Source organism: Salvia splendens, chromosome 19 (assembly GCF_004379255.2).
Source record: "Salvia splendens isolate huo1 chromosome 19, SspV2, whole genome shotgun sequence".
Classification (NCBI taxonomy): domain Eukaryota; kingdom Viridiplantae; phylum Streptophyta; class Magnoliopsida; order Lamiales; family Lamiaceae; genus Salvia; species Salvia splendens.
Genome location: NC_056050.1, coordinates 24789433 through 24806252, shown reverse-complemented (window position 1 = coordinate 24806252; position 16820 = coordinate 24789433). Strand labels below are relative to the sequence as shown.

Sequence of the window (16820 nt, the reverse complement as noted above, 5' to 3'; positions counted from 1 at the left end):
TTTAAATTAAGTGACTTTATGTTACTTAATAATTATAGTGGATCAAGATGGGTGGAAAAGCCCACACGCGCGCACACGCGCGCGCGCCGCCGCTGCCCGCCCCGCCCGAGCCCGTGCTCGTGCTCGTGGGCGTGGGCGTGGGCGTGGGCCGCGGGCCTCGGGCCCGATCCCTATCCCGATCTCGATCTTGGGCTTGGACTTGGATCTTGGCAATTGGTCTTTGGGCTTGGGGCTTGGGGCTTGTTTTTGGACCACCGCCGAGTCAGCAATCCAAGTGGCTTGACACGTCGTCAAGCGAGGCACAGTCACGGCTGCCACGTGAGAAATCCACACGCTCCACATGCGAGAGGCACACGCCTGCCACACGCTTGTAACCGACGTCGGTTACGAATCTGCCATGATGAGCCATCAAGGCTCGGTTGACCCTGCATGGTGGCTAGGCCTATAAATAGGCTAGCCATACCACTGCATTAGACACAACACATCCAAGCATTCTGCATCATAAGCTCTCTCTCTCTCTCTGCATTGTCCTTCTGTCGAAGCTCTGCCCTCTCCTCCATCCTGTTCGCCGGAGCTCTGCTGATTGCGGTGCTGCATCAGAAGAGACGTTGCCGTTTTACCTTTGGGGATGACACGCCAAACCGATAGCACTACCGGGGCGTATCTCGTCTTGCGGGAAGAGGCCTTCTCGACTCGGCAATCATACCATACTGGTTTAGTTGTTTCACTTTTAAGTTGTAATTTCAGTTCAGTTCTTTCTATTGTATTCCTTCTTTTGGGTTGTATTACGCCCGATTTTGTTATCTTGTAATCCTCAGAACCAACAGTCTTAATCTAAGACAATATTGTTAAATAATGGTCAAGACGTTATTATTGATTTATGATTGCATTTGCGTGCGATTTGTGCTTTACTTCATATTTAATTTATATCAATCAGGATGAGATCCAATTTAGAGTTGAGTTGGAGTTGGAGTTGGAGTTGGAGTTGGAGTTGGAGTTCAGAGTTAAGAGTTTGTACATGCATAGACACAAACTCTATAAATATGAGATGAACAAATGTCACACAATGTACCATTGCCTTCAACTAACTTTTTTAGCATAGGCCATAGTGCATATCCTAATTTTCTCACATAGTATTTATGTATTTACTTTCAAGGATAGTGACACGACTATTATCAAAACAAAATGGTCAATATCTTGCGCCACATGTCTAGGTGGATAATTGAACATATTACTCTCTTTCATCAACTGAAGACCAAACTTGGCTAATCATCTTCGACTCATTTACAAGTAATAACTTGAAACCAATAATATTAGTAGTAATATTTTATAACCACCTGATATTCGATCAATCCAATAGGCTCTAATGAGGGCCGAGGCCCATACATTAATTAACATCTCAAATCATAGCCCAAAGAAGTAATCTAAAACCAACAAACTTATCTTTAGATAACTCAATTTATTGTGTATACATGTGAATTTAAAGTTTTTAAAATAAAAAAAATTATGGCATAAGTACACTAGTTTATGATCAGGGTGCGGATGTAGAAAAAAATATTGGCCAGTCTTCAATCAGCCTATTTTCTTATAGTCAAATATATATATATATATATATATATATATATATATATATTTATATATAGGGTAGTGATCAAGATATAACTAATCTTAAGTGTATAACTAGAGAACAAATCTCAGCCACACAAATAAATGGAACAAATATTATTTATTTTAATAATACAAAATAGACCAAGGGCATTTTCGGAAATTACTTTATGAAATTCATAAGCTGGAATTGAGAAATTCATCCAATTTCACCGGATCTTCTTCCTCCTCTATCTGCGCCACCGCCACCTCCGCCACCGTAGTCTCTGATTTTGGTGGTGCACGCACTGCTCCGAAGATCCGTCCGGAAATTTCTCCCGCGTGATCGGCGACTACGGATCTGGAAATGTCGAATGCGCCGACGCCGTCATGGCGGCTATTCCATTTCAGTTTACTCATTGCTATTGTTATGTGTGACATGTTTTCTGAAGCCATGGTTAGAGGTTGAGAGTTGAAACTTCTTCAGCAAATAGCAGAATGAAATTTCTTATTTTCGTATTATGCATTTGATTGTTAGTCTTTCGGCTTCAGGATGAAGTGGATACATGCCTTACTATGTTGTATCAGTAAAGTTGAAGGAAAGCTCTTACTACATAGCCTGAATATCTGTTTAGGAAATCGACCCAAAATTTATTAGTTTATACATATTATTCTAATATACATAAGGCTTGAATGGTAGGGCTGAAAGTTCCTGAAAGGGCATTGTTCACCACCACTTTCCCTGATTGGTAGCTATGATTTTACTTCACTCTTGTTTACAAAACACATCACTCTTATAATAAGATTTTACTTCACTCTTGTTTACAAAACACATCACTCTTATTCTGATTTTACTTCACTCTTGTTTACAAAACACATCACTCTTATTATGATTTTACTTCACTCTTGTTCAGAAAACACTTCACTCTTGTTCACAAAACACATCACTCTTATTCTGATTTTACTTCACTCTTGTTCACAAAACACTTCACTCTTGTTCAGAAAACACTTCACTCTTGTTCACAAAACACATCACTCTTATTCTGATTTTACTTCACTCTTGTTCACAAAACACATCACTCTTATTCTGATTTTACTTCACTCTTGTTCACAAAACACTTCACTCTTGTTCACAAAACACTTCACTCTTGTTCACAAAACACATCACTCTTATTCTGATTTTACTTCACTCTTGTTCACAAAACACATCACTCTTATTCTGATTTTACTTCACTCTTGTTCACAAAACACTTTACTCTTGTTCAGAAAACACTTCACTCTTGTTCACAAAACACATCACTCTTATTCTGATTTTACTCCACTCTTGTTTACAAAACACATCACTCTTATTCTGATTTTACTTCACTCTTGTTCACAAAACACATCACTCTTATTCTGATTTTACTTCACTCTTGTTCACAAAACACTTCACTCTTGTTCAGAAAACACTTCACTCTTGTTTACAAAACACGTCACTCTTATTGTGATTTTACTTCACTCTTGTTTTCAAAACACATCACTCTTATTCTGATTTTACTTCACTCTTGTTTACAAAACACATCACTATTATTCTGATTTTACTTCACTCTTGTTTACAAATTACATCACTCTTATTCTTATTTTACTTCACTCTTGTTTACAAAACACAAAGAACAACACATAAATATGAAGTGATCTAATTCCAAACTCAAGCACCATCAAGATTCAAGAAATCAAATTCTCATAATAGTAGTGATAAAAAATATATGCCAGTGCAGCAAACACAAAATTGAAGCAAATTAAGTGCATTATTTAGCAACAATTATCCAAAACTGAAACTCTAATCAACAAAAATCAATGATTTATGTGAGCATGGAAGTAGAATATGACAGCAGCAGCAGTGGCAATGGCTGTGACCATCCACCTCCTTCCACCGCCGATCTCCCTAATCACCATCTCCTTCTCATCAAAGCACATCTGCATTTCCTACTCCGCCAAATCTTCCGATTCTACTTCTCCACAATCCTTTCCAAAACCTGGATTCGCTCATCTCTAGCATCCAATTCCACCATCAGCGACGCATTTTTCCTCCAATTCAGCGTCCGATTCCTGCAGAACGTGACGACGGCGACGCCAACATTGACGAGAAGGTTGAATCGCGCGAATTTTGCAGAAGAGAGAAGAAAAGGTTGAATCGCACAATGAGGTTGAATCTCCTGCCGCCGCTGCGACAACGGCAGGTACAAGGCGGTGATGAGGATGGAGAAGAGAAGAAGAGGAGATGAATTCTAATTTGCCGACGTATCCTATTTTTGGATATGCAATGACCATTATACCCCTGCCTTGTTATTGTAGAGTAAATTTGTGATTGAGGGAACTAATTTCTCCTTAAATTCAAAATTAATACTAGCCCTTGATTTTTTTGATCTTGTGGCTATTATTTGTTCTCTAGTTATATGGTTAAGAGGTGTTTGCCATAGATCATGACCCTATATATATATATATATATAGGGAGATGATCAAAATAAGTATGTGTTTAAATCCAGAAATGCAGCCCAAATCTCAGCCCTAGGATTAGATGATCTAATGGTCAATAATTAACCAAAAACACGGAAGGTCATAATTAAGCAGTTTTAGGTCATATTAGAATATTTGAGTTTAATGTCATGTTAAGATCATTTTAGATTATACTTGGTTAATATGACCTAAAAATACACTAACCATGACCTAAAAACTGCTTAATTATGATATTGTTCTGCGTTTCTGTATTTAAATCTAGTTTTCATAGATCAAAACCCTATATATATATATATATATATATATATTATCCCTCTATAAAAAGTATGAACTATTTTTTTTAGTCTGTCTCTGAAAAATATGAACTTTCTAATTTTGGAAATTCCTTCCTTTCTAATGAGGTGTGACTCATTCTCCACTAACAATACTTTAAAAGTTTTTTCTTTCTATCCCTCTCTTACTTTTCCAATTATACAATAAAATTCATGTCGAACCAAATGTTCATACTCTTTGAGGATAGAGGGAGTATCATGCTAAAAAAATAATAGAACTCCATATCATACTAATAATAGATATCATACATTTTAAAACTAATAAATACACAAATCAATCATTTTGAGTAAAAAGCCATTCCGTTGTAAACATATGATTGTTGTTTCAAACTTGGGTCTCGACACTGATTAAAGCATCATCATGATGAAGCAAGGAAATAGAATCAGAGGAATATGTAATTTCTGTTTGGTCAAAACACACTCCAATCTGAGTTGATTGAGATGGAATCTGCAAACATTCAACATCGCCTTCTAACATCTCCAATACCTTATTCATTGATGGACGATCATCTGGGCTCATCAGTATGCACCACAATGCAACTATGGTAATCTTTTTAACAATATTCTTTATACTCTCGTTCTCATTGTCATATCTTGCTTCTTCAATTTCAATATCCTTACCTTGCTTAAAATAATCATATATCCAGTGTGGAAAATATTGGCTAGACTGACCGCTATTTCCTCTCAAGTCTATGTTTAAACCCACCATATCAATCAACAACATTCCAAAACTATATACATCAGCCTTGTAAGAAACCACCCCGATACTTTTGTTGATCAATTCAGGAGCAACATAACCTATAGTTCCTCTAGCCATAGTCAAACTTACTACATTTTTCCCAGTAGAGCAAAACTTTGCAAGCCCAAAATCAGATATTTTTGGGATAAATTTATCATCGAGGAGTATATTATGAGGCTTGATGTCGAAATGCAGAATCTGAATGTCGCAACCTCGATGCAAATACTCAATCCCACGAGCAACTCCAACTGCAATCTCAAACTTTGTTTCCCAATTTAAGGGTTTCATGTTTTCTCGACTGAAGAGGTACTTTTCAAGAGAACCATTAGTCATGAAGTCAAAGACAAGAGCTAATTTGGAGCCATGCGCACAATATCCAACTAATTTGACAATATTGACATGATGTATCCTTCCAATAGTTGCGATTTCATTCATGAAGTCCTGCTCTTTTCCTCCCGATTTCCCTAGGAGTTTGACTGCAACATCATGGCCACTGCGGAGCTTGCCTCTGTAAACAGAACCGTAACCTCCTTGGCCTAGTTTATCTCGAAAACATTTAGTCATTTTTTTGATGTCCGAATAAGAGTACCTAATTGGAGCAAGTTTGTTGTCACTTTGTAGAAATGATTCTATATCTTCATGTAAGGAGAGACGCCTTGTTCGGAATTTGTAAATTAAAAGCCACGCCGCCAAAGGGAAAGTTATGATCCTTGATGCACATATGATGATTAAGATGAGGCCTGGGAAACATGGAAAAAATGAAGAGTTGGACAAAAACAGTACTAACCCTTCTCTGGTGAAAAATACATTAATAATAGCTTAGCTTGGAGGGTATTTTGGTCCAAAAAATGCAAAAGTCCTACAAGCTTCCAGTAATATTATATCAACAACATCAGGTAATATTTTGAAGAATAAAGATCACGTATGATATTATTGCAATGTATAGAAACTAAAGATATAGTTTTCTCTAAAAGTAAAGTGGTAGAGCTCACCAGGCAGTCGATACGTTACATACGTAGATCCGGCCGCTGCAACGAAAGCGAATTGTTTCACCATTAGCAAAAATAAGTGTAAAAATATAGGAGTAGATCGATTGCACTGAGTTAAAAACAAATGAGTGTAAGGTTTCTTACGGTCGACAGTGGAAATTAGAATTGGTATATAATATAAGAGCACTGATATAGCTGCGAATCCAAAGATGGTGAACACAGGAGGGCTTACCACTCCACATAACAAACCTGCAATATTCATGTTTTTTTCCCTTCACAAATCAGCAATCTTGTCATCACAAGTTGACTACTCACTCTATTATCTTTATTCATAATATTAAAGCAAAACAGCTTGATAGAGAAAGCTGAATATTTAATGATGCATAAATTAAGTGCTCACCTACAATTATCAGAAAAACTGGTAACATACCTGCACATACATAGACATACACACAATTAAGCTTCGTTAACTTTTTTAACCCACTTTACTTTATATTTCTTAAAACTCGCGTCTAATCAAAATAAAATACATATTTTTTTTTTTTGGGGGGGGGAGGGGATTGACTAGAATTGAAGTGTACCGAAGAAGAACGATGCAAAAAATCCACCTGCATAACCCGAATAAAAAGCATTAGCCAGTACAAAACATAAATAAAGTAATCACAACTTGAGTCGTCTTACGCGAGATCATTGTGCACTCGGGGCAGAAGACAAGTTCGAATCCGTACAAGAGAGATTGGTGGATTTCAGACAGCGAAACGTTGCCCAAATCCTTGAATCCCGGCCATGAAGTCTTCACAATGAGATCAAGTGTGCACAAATGTGGCAACTCAGAGGCGTTCATGTGTCCCACCTTGATGTAAGCATGTTTGTTGGGAGGAAGGGATGAATGATTAGAGGCACAATGAGTAGTAACATCTGTAAAGAGGGAAGAGTTATGCATTGGATTTGGGCAGCTAAAGAAATTAATAGGGTTCAAAGAGCTAGAAAAACTTAGGTAAGGAAGAGGGTGAGGAGTATTAAGATAGATAAGGAAGTTAAAGGCATGTTTGAAGGAGATGAAGTTCCGGGCATATGCGGAAACGCTTGGGAAAGAGCAGATGTCGTTGTTGTTAATGGAAGCATCGACGAGCCTGATGGTGGAGTTATGGTAGTTGATGGCTTTGACATAGTAGTTTTGAGAGTTGAGAGAGATGGAGGAGACATTGTTTTCGCAGCGAAGCTCAAATCTGCGGTCACCGCAGTTTTTGGGGTCGTCGTTGAGGCGGAAAGGGTAGCTGATGTTGGAAAGGTTGCCGCAAGAAGAAGGGGTGCATTTTGCATCATAGCATGGACATAAATGGATTGCTACTAAAACAATCAACAGAGATGAAAATTTCATCATATTGTTGTATGATTTGATTAACACTACACACTTTTTACTTGTACAAATGAATGGAGTGCGCAACAATATTTGAAAACTTGATTAGTTAATGAGTCCATATTCCATCACTTAATTATTTATTAACTTTAGTTAAATATATTTTGAATCAGTCTCCTCATCCTAAGAGGTAAAATTCGTGGTCACTGCCTAGCTTGTTATAGGGAAGGTTCGCCAATTCTTGAATATCTTAATCTTTTCCGTTTACTTTGGTTTTGTGGATATTAATGTATTCATACAAGAAATATTAATTTAATATAATGGTCAAGAAGTTGTTATTGATTTGTGATTTCATTTACGTGCGATTTGTGCCTTAGTTCATGTTTAATTTATAGTATTAATCAGGATGTGATTGATACGTGCATATCCATTTGAAGATCCCCATATCATTATTAATTAGTTATTTTGATTTACCGTATCTTTATGATATCTATTTTCTTGCTCATTAAGTTAGTATTAGTATTATAAATAGGGCTATTGTGATTCTCTTCCATGAATCAATGAATATATGAATTTACGTTTCTTTCTGTTTTATTTTACGCACTTTGTTTAAGCTTGAGTTGTCGACGGGATTCCGCCTCCCGGGACTTCTCTTTTATCTTGTTTATCGTCTCCGGCATCGTGATAAGGGAAATACCCTTATCAACTGGTGCTTTCATTGAGAGTCTCATCCTCCCATCTTCGTTCATGGACGAAGTCTATCTCGGAATGGGGAGAATGGAGTCCCTGATCAGGCCGTGCACCACAATAGCGACGCACGCCCCGGAGAATTCAACAGCCGCAATGCTGGAGAATATTCTCGCTAGGTTCTACCGAATCGAGACCCGATTGATTGAGCATGAGCGTAGGGCAGCAGCCACGCTCCCTCCGTTGCGCCCAGAACCTGACCCACCCGACGGGCCTCCGTTGTACGCCGCCGCACAGCAGCCTTACCAGCCCTACACTTGGCAGCAGCCGCCGAGCTCTGGCCTTAATACGCACTGGTATTCTCATCTGCCACAGCCTCCAAACACCGACCAACTGCCTCCTCCATACACCCAGCCCCCTCGCCCAGATACTAACTCTTGTTGGTATCCATCGAACCCGTCAAGCCCTTCTTGTTGGTACCCGCCAACACCGGCCTTTGAGCAGCCGCCCAACACCTACATGGAGTCATACACGCCGCTGCGAATTCCCTACGCCGGAGACCATCGGGAGCAGCCTGACTACCTGCATACGGACTCAGAATCACACGTGCAGCAGAGAAATGGCCCCTCTGGATATCATCTGTGGCCGCCGGAATATTTCCCGTCCCAGCAGCTGCCCTTCCCTGACCTTCCGCTGCACTCACCGTCGCCGCCAACGCTGAGACCATATTCTTGTTGGAACCCACCAGGACCGCCCAACATCACATGCTCAGAGAATGATCTCGTTGATAATATCTGGTCTAGAGGTGATATATCAAGTCAATCCTCAATAGAGCTCCAGAAAGAGTGTCGTGTGCAAACCGTTGTTCCGCCTTCCATGGGAGATAGTTCTCCAAGTGATGATGGTGTTATTGTTGTCGCTGATCGCCAAGCGGGTAAATGGAAAGGAGACGATGATGACTTTATGGCAACAATAAATGAGCAAGTAGATGAGAAGGATATAGCTAATTTCTCTAGGAAGAATCATGGAGCTGTCGATCCAGTGAAAGTTACTTCTGAACTTGAACACCAATGGGAAGAGTTACCTAGGCTACCGCCAATGAGACTTAGGAGAGAGGTCAAGGTTTTCAATATTCATTGGGAGGGGAAATATGAATGTGATGCACCAGCGATCTTGGGTACTGACAATGTTTTTCTTCTTGGGTCGTTTCTGGAGGTACCTATTAGACAAGAAACCAGCACTACGGGAAATATGCTAGGAAGAGAAATGAGAGGCCGATTTTCTCTCCAGTATGTTTACGAGTATGCGATAGTGGGTTATTGGGGTACAAAACAGCGATCTTTTGCATTTGATCCAGGAGGGAATAGCCCGCCAAAGCTTTTGTTGGCCACATTCTTCGTTTTGTCGTGGTTTCCACCTTGAGGACAAGGTGGATTTTAACCGTGGGGGAGTTGATACGTGCATATCCATTTGAAGATCCCCATATCATTATTAATTAGTTATTTTGATTTACCGTATCTTTATGATATCTATTTTCTTGCTCATTAAGTTAGTATTAGTATTATAAATAGGGCTATTGTGATTCTCTTCCATGAATCAATGAATATATGAATTTACGTTTCTTTCTGTTTTATTTTACGCACTTTGTTTAAGCTTGAGTTGTCGACGGGATTCCGCCTCCCGGGACTTCTCTTTTATCTTGTTTATCGTCTCCGGCATCGTGATAAGGGAAATACCCTTATCAGTGATCCGGTTAGAGTTGGAGTTTGAGTTTAGTTAGAATTTCTACATGTATATATATGAGGTAAACAAATGTAACACATCACACATACATGTACCATTGCATTCAAGTAATTTCTCACGTAGTATACACCTAATATTCAGGATTTCAGGTTTAAAAATGCAAGAATTCAAAGGTCCATTAGTACCTGGATTTTTTTTCATCTCTTTCATTGACTAGCATTGATTTATTTATTTTCAAGTTCAAAGGTCCAATAGTATTTGAATATTTTTTGATCTCTTTCATTGGCTAGTATTTATTTATTTTCAAGGATAGTGACACAACTATTATTAAAACAAATTAAATATCTCTAGGTCATTATCATGCGCCACATGTTTGGTGAATAAATGAGCATTTTATTATCTTTCCTCAATTGAAGATCCATCGTGGCTAACGAACTTTGACCCATCTACGAATTAAAACTTGAACCCGATATTATTTTATAACCAACGATATTCTCGATCCAAGAATTTCTTACGAGGGCCGAGGCACATACATTAAAATCACAAAATTGGTGTACTATTATACCAAAATTTGAATTTACGTATATATCATGAATCTTGTGACTTTTTTATATTTATGGTCCAATATTTTAGAATTTTTTTTATTGACAAAGAACAAAAAATAAAAAATAGTGTCACGGTGGACTCGAACCGCAACAATACAATAGAAAATTTTCAATTAAATAGATTACTATCCATGGACTCAAACAAGTAGTTAATCAGTTAATGTGTATATTGGAAAAGTCGATCATAATCTTCCTAGCTCACAAGTCACAACCCTTATTAATAGAGTGTGTTAGACGAAAAAATATTTCAATGTATGTAACAATCTAGCTAGGCTACTAAACATGTAACCTTTTATCTTGATTTCTTATCTTATTTACCATTCGAGGATGCAATGTGTGCTGTGTGATCGCTAACTACGTCATGAGTTACATATAATTGAGAGATTCAAAATAATTTCCTTGTAAAATTTAATGAAACTTTTATAATAATTTCACATATTCTAATATATTAAAAAATAATATGCATAGTGACCAACAAAATTAATTAGAATGAAAATATAACACACATATATGGTGAAATTCGGATAACATAAAAGTTAACGAACTCATGAGATTCCATAAATAAAAGTTGGTGGACTATTAAAACCACAAGATTTGTTTTGTCTGTAATAAATACACAAATAGAGCCTTTTAAGAATAGCCATTCATTTATAAACCCATGATTGTTGTCAAACAAGCCCTTAGTCTAGATAGAAGCATCCACATGTTGAAGCAAAGAAACAGAATCAGAAGAACATGTAAATTCGGCGTGATTCCAATTTGAGTGGATTGAGAAGGAATTTGCAAACGTTCAACATCACCTTCCAACATTTCCAACACCTTATTCATTGATGGCCGATCATCTGGACTCATCAGTATGCACCACAATGCAACTATAGTCATCTTTTTCACGATACTCTTTCTACTCTCATTCTCATCGTCATACTCCGCTCCTTCAATTTCAATATCCTTGCCTTGGTCAAAACAATCATATATCCAGTATGGAAAATACTGGCTGGAATGGTCGTTCTTTCCTCTCAAGTCTCTCTTCAACCCCACAATATCAATTAACATCATCCCAAAACTATAAACATCAGCCTTGTAAGAGACTGCCCCCATGCTTCTGTTGATCAGTTCAGGAGCAACATATCCTATAGTTCCTCTAGCTGTAGTCAAGCTTATTGCGTTTTTACCTGTAGAGCAAAACTTTGCAAGCCCAAAATCAGATATTTTGGGTATAAATTTATCATCGAGGAGTATATTATGCGGCTTGATGTCGAAGTGCAGAATCTGAATGTCGCAGCCTTGATGCAAATACTCAATCCCACGAGCAACCCCAATTGCAATTTCAAACTTTGTGTCCCAATTCAAGGGTTTCATGTTATCTCTGTTGAAAAGATACTTTTCAAGGGAACCATTAGTCATGAAATCAAAGACAAGGGCAAGTTTGGAGCCATGTGCACAATATCCAACTAGTTTGACAACATTGACATGGTGTATCCTTCCAATAGTTGCGATTTCATTCATGAAATCCTGCCCTTTTCCTCTTGATTTTCCCAGGAGTTTGACTGCAACATCATTACCACTTCGGAGCTTGCCTTTGTAAACAGAACCATAGCCTCCTTCACCTAGTTTCTCTTGAAAACCTTTAGTCATTTTTTTAATGTCCGAATAGGAGTACCTGATTGGGGAAAGTTTGTTGTCACTTTGTAGAAATGATTCTATATCTTCATGTAAGGAAAGGCGCCTTGTTCGGAATTTGTAAATCAATTGCCACACCGCCAATGGGAAGGTGATGATCCTTGATGCACATATGATGATGCTTAAGATGAGTGCTGAGAAGACATGGAAGAAACTCAAATCTTTACCATGTATACACTTGTTATATGTTAAGTAAGTTGATGAATGAGTAACAAAAATAAAATGAGAGCGCACCCAGCGGTAGATAAGTATGTGATCCGCCTTCTGCAAGCACATAGAATATATCATTAGCAAAACAACAGAGGGAGTAATAAATATTTAGAATACTCATAAATATTTACTCCCTCTGTTGATGTTTTACGTTCCTTTTTAGTTTGTCCCACAAAATATGTCTCATTTCCTCTTTTAGAAAAAAGTTATCTCTCACATAAATATAAATATACTATACTTAACATACAAAACAACACCTCCTAAAATCTAATGCCATCACCAAAGTGTACCATCTATTATAGGACAGAGGAGTATAAAATTGGTAATCATCACATATTATTGAACACACATAGCACATACACAGGACACATAACACACACAATACACACTGCGCACACATTCAGACAATACACACACATAAACAACAGACACGTCATATACACAAGTACACGATAGACTCTTAATACGCACACATATGATGTGCAAACTCACACAATACACATACACATAATGCACGCACTCTCACACAATACACACACCGACACACTGCACATGCGAGCGCACACACTACACATTGTGCGAACACATATGTAAACACACACATTGCACACAAACATAGTCTGTACATAGCGTGTGTGCACGTGCGCACATGAGTGTATTTAGTGAATGTGTACTGTGTGTGTTTTTGTATGTGTGCAGTTTATGTATCATGTATGTGCAGCATGTGTGTATTGTGTGTGTTATGTATGTGTACGCAACATGTCTGTGTATTTAGTGAGTGTGCATGTTGTGTGCGCGTATGTAGTGTGTGTATACGATGATTGTCTGCAGTGTATACATTGAATCACGAGCTGATGTTTTTTTTCGTTGGAGTTTGAAAATAATAGTCACCCGAATACTATTGGATGACGTGTCATCACGTGAATGGTGACTAAGTAAATCGGCGAATTGGTAATAGAAATAAAATGAGAGTGTACCAGGCAGGTGATAATAATAAGGCTGTGATTTGATCGCTGCAAGCACAAGGAATTGGTACATCATAAGCCAAAATAAGAGTAAAAATATAGAGCGATAAGGAATGTAAGGATTCTTACGGTCAATCACTGTGGAATAGAGAACTGGTGTGTAAAATAAGAGCAATGATACAGCTGCGAATCCAAATATGGTAAACACAGAAGGGCTTACCATTGCACATAACAGACCTGCAATTCATTTTTTGTATTAAAAAAATAGCAATCTTTTCATCACAATTCTATTCATATTATCAAAACAAAAAACAGCTAGAAAAACAAGGCTGAATATTAATGATGCATAAATAAGTACGTACCAACGATTATCAGAAGGACCGGGATAATATCTGCAGATTTATAGATACACACAATTAACCTTTGTTATTAAGTGAATAGATCTAATACGATTTTGGATATGGAAACGGATCAAGTGTAAGTACCGTAGAAGAAGGATACAAAAAATTTGCCTGCATAATCCCAATAAAAAGCATTAATTAGCCTATACAAACAGAAGGAATCTCTCATCATCATTGAGTCTTACGCGGGGTTATTTTGCACGAGGGGCAGACGACAAGTTCAAATCCGTACAAGAGAGATTGGTGGATTTCAGACAGCGAAACGTTGTCCAAACGCTTAAATCCCTGCCATGAAGTCATCACTATGAGATCTAGTGTGCACAAGTGTGGCAGCTCAGAGGCATTCAAGTGGCCGACCTTGATAAAAGCATACGTTGAAAGAAGGGAAGAAGAACTTGAGGCACAATGAGAAGTAACATCTGTAAAGAGGGAAGAACTGTTCAATGGATATGGGCAGCTTATGAAATTAATAGGGTTTGGTGTTGTCGGAATTCGATAAGGAATAGGATGAGGATTGTCATAGATGAAGCTAAAGGCATCTGAAGAAACAATGGGAAAAGAGCAGATGTCATCATTAACAATGGAAGCATCAACAAGCCTGATGGTGGAATTATGGTAGTTGATTGCTTTGACATAGTAGTTTTGAGAGTTGAGAGAGATGTAGGTGACATTGTTTTCGCAGCGTAGCTCGAATCTTGGGTCGCTGCAGTTGATGGGGTCGCTGTTGAGGCGGAAAGGGCGGCTGATATTGGGAATGGTTCCACATGAAGAAGGGGTGCACTTTGCATCACAACATGGAAGTAAATGGAGTACTAAAACAATCAACATAAATGTACATTTCAGCATATTGTTGATTGTTTCAGATTAACACCACATACTTTCTCCTTCACTTAATATTATTATTGTCCCTTTGAATCAGTCTCATCATAGGAGGAAAATTTCGAGGTCACTACCTAGGGTGAGTATACTAGGGAAGGTTCATCAACTCTTGAATATCTTAATATCTCTTCCGTTGACTTTGGTTTGGTGGTTATTAATATATGTAAAATGTGACTTCTTCATATAATATTAAGCATCACATTAGGGAAGAGTGTGTGAGTTGGCCAATCGGTACAGAGTTAATGTCCGAGGCCAAATGTCTCGAGAACCCAATAAAAATCAGATTAAGAAATAATTATAAATCTTTGAAAGAAAACTCAGTAATTTATTGTTAAATTGATTTTCATATACTTTCGATATGTGTGCCTTGATTCATATTTAAAAGGTCTATTTGTGATTGAATATTTTTTTTCATCTCTTTCCATGACTTGTGAGGAAAGCGACATAAGTATTATTGAAACAAATATAGATAGAAACAATCTCCTTTGCATGTTTAGCTGAGGTCTATCAATGATTGAACATTTTGAATCCCTTACATTAAATATCATGACACGATCAGATTCATAAATTGAGATGTATCTAGAATTTGGTAACATGTGCTAGCAAGATAACTTATAACAAGATTTTCTCCTATTCTAATTTTAAACAATAACGTACATAGAGACCTACAAATTTAATTAGAATAAAAATATAACACATATATAGAGATTATCGGATAAAAAAAAGTTACATAAACTGATAAAGGCACATGGATCAATTGAAACAAAACAAGAATAAAAAATAAAAATAAAACCCCCTAGATTTGTTTTGCCTATAATAAACTACTAATAAAGAAACCTTTTAAGCATAGCCATTCTATTATAAACCCACAATTTTTGTTTCACACATGAGTCTCAACACAGATCGATTCTTCAACATGATGAAGCAAGGAAACAGAATCAGCGGAACATGTTATTTCAGTTTGATCAAAACCCACTCCAATATGAGTCGATTGAGAAGGAATTTGCAAACGTTCAACATCACCTTCCAACATCTCCAACACCTAATTCATTCATGGCTGATCATCTGGACTCATTAGTATGCACCACAAGGAAACTATGGTCATCTTCTTAAAAATACTATGTCAGACTCTGCTTCTTCAATTCCAATATCCTTGCCTTGCTCAAAACAATCATATATCCAGTATGGAAAATACTTGCTCGAATTACCATTCTTTCCTCTCTAAGTCTCTCTTCAAGCCCACCATATCAATCAATAACATTCTGAAACTATAGACATCCGCCTTGAAAGAAATTGCGCCCATACTTCTGTTGATTAGTTCAGGAGCAACATACCCTATGATTCCTCTGGTTGTAGTCAAGCTTATTACATTTTTACTTGCAGAGCACAACTTTGCAAGCCCAAAATCAGATATATTGGGGATAAATTTATCATCAAAGAGTATATTACGAGGCTTGATGTCAAAATGCAGAATTTGAATGTCGCAGCCTCAATGCAAATACTCAATCCCACGAGCAACTCCAAACTGCGATCTCAAACTTGGTGTCCCAATTCAAGCGTTTCATGTTATCTCGATTGAAAAGATACTTTTCAAGAGAACCGTAGCCTCCTTGGCCTAGTTTGTCTTGAAAACCTTTAGTTATTTTTTTGATGTCGGAATAGGAGTACCTAATCGAGGCGAGTTTGTGATACGATCCTAACTCTCTTCTATTATAATTATTTTGTTTAGATATCATAGGGATTTAGCATATCTTCTTTTATTATTTTGTTTAGATATTATAGGGATTTAGCATATCTTTTTTGTATCCACACATATTATAAATATGTGTGGAGTCTTCCATAATATTCATTCAATGAAATACAATATTATTTTGGCCAAGTCCACGTGTGATTCTTTGAATCCCTAATTCCTTACGCTACCTGCTGCCCGACGGAATCTCTCCGCGCACAGTCGGAAACGTATATCTGATCTGTAGCCATTGCCCGACGGGTTGGAACCCGCGCACAGCCGCCCAGATCTTTATCTCCGCCGACCCTCACGGGCGCCGGATTATCTTTATCTCGTTATTGTCCGTTTTATCGGATCGTTAGGGATTTAGGTCCCTAACAACCGGTGCTTTCATCCAGAGCTCAGCATCCTCCGTCTGCGT

General features: G+C 37.7%; 2 protein-coding genes across 4 annotated transcripts; both read right to left on the bottom strand.

The window, feature by feature from the left end:
• Nucleotides 1-4699: 4699 nt before the first annotated feature.
• On the bottom strand, nt 4700-7555 carry LOC121778725 (LEAF RUST 10 DISEASE-RESISTANCE LOCUS RECEPTOR-LIKE PROTEIN KINASE-like 2.1). 2 transcript variants are annotated; one of them, XM_042176132.1, is made up of 7 exons: nt 6822-7555; nt 6722-6748; nt 6541-6570; nt 6285-6389; nt 6144-6179; nt 5741-5891; nt 4700-5659 (listed from the first exon to the last, which is right to left on the bottom strand). In XM_042176132.1, exons 1-7 carry the CDS (start codon nt 7522-7524, stop codon nt 4738-4740), a joined length of 1974 nt encoding a protein of 657 aa, XP_042032066.1. In that variant the 5' UTR covers nt 7525-7555; the 3' UTR covers nt 4700-4737. The 2 variants fall into 2 exon arrangements, with proteins under 2 accessions (XP_042032066.1, XP_042032065.1); XM_042176131.1 differs by having other exon boundaries at nt 4700-5891.
• Nucleotides 7556-11163: 3608 nt separating this feature from the next.
• On the bottom strand, nt 11164-16466 carry LOC121779510 (rust resistance kinase Lr10-like). 2 transcript variants are annotated; one of them, XM_042176846.1, is made up of 8 exons: nt 14149-16466; nt 13977-14076; nt 13876-13902; nt 13753-13782; nt 13520-13627; nt 13403-13438; nt 12450-12479; nt 11164-12349 (listed from the first exon to the last, which is right to left on the bottom strand). In XM_042176846.1, the coding sequence occupies exons 1-8, from the start codon at nt 14635-14637 to the stop codon at nt 11184-11186; spliced, it is 1986 nt and encodes a 661-aa protein (XP_042032780.1). In that variant the 5' UTR covers nt 14638-16466; the 3' UTR covers nt 11164-11183. The 2 variants fall into 2 exon arrangements, with proteins under 2 accessions (XP_042032780.1, XP_042032779.1); XM_042176845.1 differs by having other exon boundaries at nt 13977-16466.
• Nucleotides 16467-16820: the final 354 nt, after the last annotated feature.

Bases quoted from the DNA above. Each gene is read 5' to 3' on its own strand.
- LOC121778725 (XM_042176131.1), bottom strand. From the start codon at position 7,524: ATGATGAAATTTTCATCTCTGTTGATTGTTTTAGTAGCAATCCATTTA. The intron at 6,749-6,821 runs GTAAGACGACTC...CGGGTTATGCAG, and splicing joins CGAGTGCACAATGATCTCGC to GTGGATTTTTTGCATCGTTC. The intron at 6,180-6,284 runs GTAAGAAACCTT...CTTTCGTTGCAG, and splicing joins TCTAATTTCCACTGTCGACC to CGGCCGGATCTACGTATGTA.
- LOC121779510 (XM_042176845.1), bottom strand. From the start codon at position 14,637: ATGCTGAAATGTACATTTATGTTGATTGTTTTAGTACTCCATTTACTT. The intron at 13,903-13,976 runs GTAAGACTCAAT...GGGATTATGCAG, and splicing joins CTCGTGCAAAATAACCCCGC to GCAAATTTTTTGTATCCTTC. The intron at 13,783-13,875 runs GTACTTACACTT...ATAAATCTGCAG, and splicing joins TTTTGTATCCTTCTTCTACG to ATATTATCCCGGTCCTTCTG.